At 34.5% G+C, this 5487-nt stretch overlaps 1 protein-coding gene across 2 annotated transcripts in view; it reads right to left on the bottom strand.

The window, feature by feature from the left end:
• The window catches only part of LOC107676816 (uncharacterized), a 16242-nt gene that overhangs the window by 5990 nt on the left and 4765 nt on the right, over positions 1-5487 (bottom strand). The window contains exons 1-4 of one of the 2 annotated variants that reach the window (XM_016471498.1): positions 3187-3228; positions 1301-1341; positions 1067-1138; positions 547-740 (exon numbers count right to left, since the gene is read on the bottom strand). In XM_016471498.1, the coding sequence (XP_016326984.1) occupies positions 547-740; positions 1067-1138; positions 1301-1310 (276 nt within the window). In that variant the 5' untranslated portion in view covers positions 1311-1341; positions 3187-3228. Of the gene's footprint in view, positions 1-546; positions 741-1066; positions 1139-1300; positions 1342-3186; positions 3229-5487 lie in introns of those variants that run through there. The other variant, XM_016471497.1, reaches the window with a different exon arrangement.

The following is a 5487-nucleotide window of genomic DNA, read 5'->3' as shown; positions in this document are numbered from 1 at the left end:
TTTTCAAGAGAAAGATGAGAAACAGTGGATCCGAGCTGAAGCTCAATAGTTTCTCAGCAGAGCCACAGGCTGATCGCTTCATGCCACACCTCACTGATGCTGGAGTTTGTGCTAAAGGAGCCCCGACCAAGTATTGAGTGCACTTTAAAGAACTTGAACTTTTCTGTTTTGCAAATCCTTTTTTTTTTTATTAATCTTAGGAAATATTCTAATATTTTGAGATACTGGATTTTTGACATTCATGAGCTGTAAGCTCTAATCATCAAAATTAAAACAAAATAAATGTTTGAAATGTTTTACTTTACATGTAATGAATCTAGAATATATGAAAGTTTCACTTTTTGAAATAAGTTACAAAAAAATGAACTTTTTCACAATATTCCAATTTTTCTTTAGATGCATCTGTGTATATAAATACTTGTGATGTTGTTCCAATTCACCACATCTGTCAAGTTCATGGCCACTTGTATGTCTGGAACAGATGTGATTAAATAATGACAGGATTCTTACGATTTGTAAAGCAGAATGTGATGAATTTGGCCTGACCTTCAACAGAACAGCTTCAGAGGATCCAAACAGCAGTTGTGTGTCCAGAGCTCGTTCTCTGATCAGACGCTCCAGCTTTGGGAAGTTTCCCAAACACAGGTAAGAGAGATGATAGAAAAGAGCTGTTCGCTCCGCAGACGGAAGAAGCTCCCGGATGAACTCTGGACTCCATGAGAGTTCACTGGGCACGACCTCTGAATCACCAAACCAAACTTTACTTACAGTTAACAGCCTCTAGGGTTCAATTATTGGTGAAATGGCACAGTAATATTGTACAAGTAAAAGCTTTTTTTGTTGTTAGTTAAACCATTTGTTTATATATGTGCCAGTTGTGGTTCTTTGCCACTGCTGCCTTCAGCTTCACTGAGAGTTTGTAAAGCATAATGTTTCATGAAGCTGCTTTGAACAATTTGTATTGCATTGGATAATAAAGCTAAAATTAAAACGCTGTTGTTGTAAAGAACACACGTGAAATACCGAAGAGCACGTCTCTGATATAAAGTAAGTTGCTCATATGCACCTGTAGGTTTGGGGCTCGAACTCGAAGCGAACGTCTCCTGCTTCTGACTCTTCTCCAGTCTCGGCCTCCTGGCTGTTAGAAGAGAAACCGTGACAAAATGGCTTTGAAAATGAGACCAATTATTGAGACTGATTTTTATTGATAGAGAAATAATATGGATCTAACAGAGATGAATCTAAGCTGTGGTTTCATGTTTTTTCAATTTATTTGAAGTGTATATTAGCTATCTCTCACCTTTGGACATTGTTTTCTGCAGCAGTAAAGTCTTCTAAGGTCTAAAAATACAACAGACATGAAATGCAAGTAGAATGAACAGAAAATGAATTAAATATATAAATATATAGGCCTACATAAATAAAAAAAGTGAGGTGAATTGCTCAGACTATATCAATTGTTTTGTTTCCTCAAGACAGACATGTATATTCTGCTATAGGCCTATATCTCTTTGTGATGGACACAAAGCTTTGGGTGTGTGATCCAGTTAATGAATCACTGAGACGTGAATAGCCAAATATAACTGATGTTTTAAGTGGGTCAAAAACAACGTGCGAGTCGACCGGAGTAGTTTGATTCACGAACAAATGATTCGAATGAGTCGGTTCTTTCTGTTGATTCAAAAACATATAGCGCGACTGGAGGATTCTGATTCACGAACGAGTCAAAAATAAACAGTGCAACCTCTGTATCCAGAAATAAGTTCAAATACTCTGTCTCTAAGTATATTTTCATATTAATAAATAAGAGAAAATGCCTTAAACACTCTGCAAACTTTTTCTTTTTACTCTAATCTAAGGTTTTATCTGTTGAGAAACCAAGAATGCTTTAAATAAATCAAAGATCAAATGTATGTGGTTTCAGTGTGTTGACATATTACCTTTATTAATACAATACATGTAAAATGTATTGTATTAATAAACCTCTGTGTTAATCTCAGCTGGTTTTTAATTTTAGCTTTTTCTAATTGCTTTATATTATTATGACACTTTTTGTAGCACTTTGAGATATTCTTTAAAATGTAAAGTGCTTTATAAATGTATTATTATTATTATTATTAATGCCAGTTATGTCACTGTATTTTTTTTTTAAATGTATTAATTTATCAAAAAAAGAATTTGTTTTTAGTGAACCTAAAGAGAGATCAGATCTGTGATTATTATTATGAACATCTGTTACAAATCTCGCATAAATAATCCTGAAAGGAAAAGCTGCTGTACAGTTTCCTTCTACTGTCCTGCAGCAGCGGCATCAGCCAAATTATGGACAAAAATCCCTTAAGTCACTTGGTTTTATATCAGTTGCACCATTCAATGACCTGCTTCTCTGTGAAATCACGTGTTTTAGAGTTTGAGCTTTATCTGGTGACCCAAAACACACAAGCTATAAAAGATGATACATCCACAGATCAAACATAACAGAATGATGTGCAAAAACTGTAAAATGTTTTGACTGATATAAACAGATTTACAAATAAACATCATATAGTTCAGAGTTTAGCAGGATAATTTAAGGTTTTTTACATTACTGTGGGTTTTACGGTCATCTTCTGGAAGTCAGATGGAAATGTGAGACGGCCGTATTGATTGAGATGTAACTTTCTGATTAAAATCACATTTTAAGATTGAAATGATATTCAGATCTTTTACCATAATATCATGTGGTGATTTTTAATAATTTCTTATATTATAAGGATGCTGCAGTGAGTTCTAACATTATAAACTCACGATTTATTAAGAAATATTCCAGGTGTTTCCGCATTTTTCTGTCATAAAAAATATATATATAAACTGTAATTATCAAATATCACTTTCCATCCTGCTGTTGTTTTAATCCTTCTAATAAAATCCATAATGACGCCATCCTATAGGATCAGTATGAGATCATGGATGAGTTGTGTTTGGTAATATTAGTTTGGTTCTTCATCTTGACAGCCACACTAAATGTCTTCTAGTGATACTCAGTGACATTAGCACTTCATGAACATCCCATTCGTTTTCTTATAGCATAAATAATCAAGCTATAATTAATGAAGCTGAAGGACCTGTCCAGAGCAGATTCCTGAAAGAAATAGGCCTACTATAAAATAGAAATATAGAAATACTTAATAAAGTTGAAACACAAACCTCATTTCCTCAAGAACCTAAGTTCTTTCAACTCAAGCATCTAAATAAAATCATACCCGTTTTCAATTCTTGATGTCAATTAGACTTTGCAAAACTTTGAAAAACCTAAATGACAGTGTCTGCTGCCCTCTTCTGGACAGTCCTGAAGAATATTTTATGCTGAACTGGTTCTTTTTGTTCAAGTTTAGGTTTCTTTATTCCCACCTGTAGATGTCAAAGCCACATCATTATTAATATTCTGGAGCTCAACCATCAACTACACAGATTGTCATCACACTCTCAACATGTACATGAGTTCATCCTTAAAGGGGTCATATGATGCGATTTCAATGTTTCCTTTCTTTCCTTTGAAGTGTTACAAGCTCTTGGCACAGCACACCTCGCTTTTCAGACCGATGAGCTTTGTAAAAATCGACTCGTTTCAGAAAGGCGGGGCATAGAGGAGAAACAATAATGTACAGTATGTGGAAAATAATGTGTTTTTTGAACCTTAAACCGCATAAACACATTTCATTACACCAAATACACAAAATAATGTTCTTTTTAGCAACATCATATGACCCCTTTAAAATCTCTATACATTTTAACTTTCAAATTGTAACTGGTATTCTTACATGTCATTTCTCTTTTTAGTTTAACAGAACATGTAAGTGTGAGCAGCTCTGTTCAGTTAAGAGATATTGAATTTATGATCCATATTGTTAGATTTTTCTTTTAATTATAACCTGGGTTTATGCATAAACATGCTCAGTCACAAAAAATCATTAAGGCCTGGTTTCACAGACAGGGCTTCGACTAAGACAGGATTAAGACATAGTTCAATTAGGACATTTAAGTAATCTTTATAAACATGCTTAGAAAAAAATATTACTGGTGTGCATCTTGAGACAAAACAAAGGCACTTATATATTTTAACATCAATCAGTGCAAATTTCTTTCAGTTGAAACAGCTCAGACTTACATTTTAGTCTAGGATTAGGCTTAAGCTTTGTCTGTGAAACTGGGGGTAAAGCTATGATCCCATGACTTTATATCACTTTTTCCTTTTAACATTGTGAAGTGCTTACATACTGTCCATTTGTGCTACATTTGGCCTTCGTGAACATAATTATTTTTACATAAACAAATGGAAGAGACACACTGTAACTCTAAACTCAGTGATGTATCTCAGATGTAATAGAGGCTACAACAGATTATAAGAACACGCAGATAGAGGGGTAAAAAAAGAACATTAATATATTAATATAAGTAATATATTATTAATATTAGTATTGTCAATAAATATACTAATGTGAAACTATTATTTAAAAGATTACTTCATATACAGCACTTACAAAGCATGGTTCTTTATGCAACCTTATAAAAAGGGTTCTATTTAGCACCAAAAAGGGTTCTGTTGTTACAAGCCGAAGAACCCTAATTTGCAAGGGTGTAGAATTTAGTAGAAACTCTATGACATGTCCCTACCAATATCCAGTGACTACTAAATTGTCCCTAGAAATTATTTTGATCAAACAATTAACTATATGTGTATGTAACCACTGTTGTTGTAATTTCGGCCTCATCTGAAATAGGTCTTACTATTGATGTTACCTGAGAAGTTAAAGAAATACGCTAGAAAAGAGCCAAAGTGTTTAAAACACACGAGCACAGTTCAGCTGAATGATAAAGTTTACCCTCTTTAACTTTATGTTGTTCTGCTGTTTTCTGTTCATCTGCTTCTCCCATTTGCTCTTTTTACATTGACTATCACACTATATAGACTAATACAATACAATACACCTGTCCTGATCTCATGCCAAAAAAATCAAATATAAAATCAAATATAAAATGACTTTACTTCAAGTTATAGACGTTTTACATTAAGGTATGGACATTTAACTCGATTGTATCGATTTAAAGCGCAGCAGAGTGAGGTAAAGGTCTGCGCCTATACCTTGTGTTTGTTGCCTGTGGGAAAGCATGGCTGCTCGTAAGGATTAAAGAGAAAGACTCTGGACTGTACATCACACATGAACAGGTGTGTGAATTGATGGAGCAACAGAAAGCCTTCTATAAAGAACTGTTGCAACAACAAGAAAGCAATTTTAAAGGGGTCCTATTATGTTGAGACATTTTCAACATCTCGCTAAGCCAGGCTGTTGTCCCCACATGCTTCAAAGCTACCATCATCATTCCAGTACCGAAGAAGTCATCTCCATCCTGCTTCAATGACTACCGTCCAGTTGCACTTACCCCCATCCTCATGAAGTGCTTTGAACGGCTAGTCATGCACCACATCAAGTCTGCCCTCCCCCCCTC

Source organism: Sinocyclocheilus anshuiensis, unplaced genomic scaffold, assembly GCF_001515605.1.
Source record: "Sinocyclocheilus anshuiensis isolate Anshui unplaced genomic scaffold, SAMN03320099.WGS_v1.1 scaffold184, whole genome shotgun sequence".
Classification (NCBI taxonomy): Eukaryota; Metazoa; Chordata; class Actinopteri; order Cypriniformes; family Cyprinidae; genus Sinocyclocheilus; species Sinocyclocheilus anshuiensis.
This window is presented reverse-complemented; position numbering and strand designations above follow the sequence as displayed.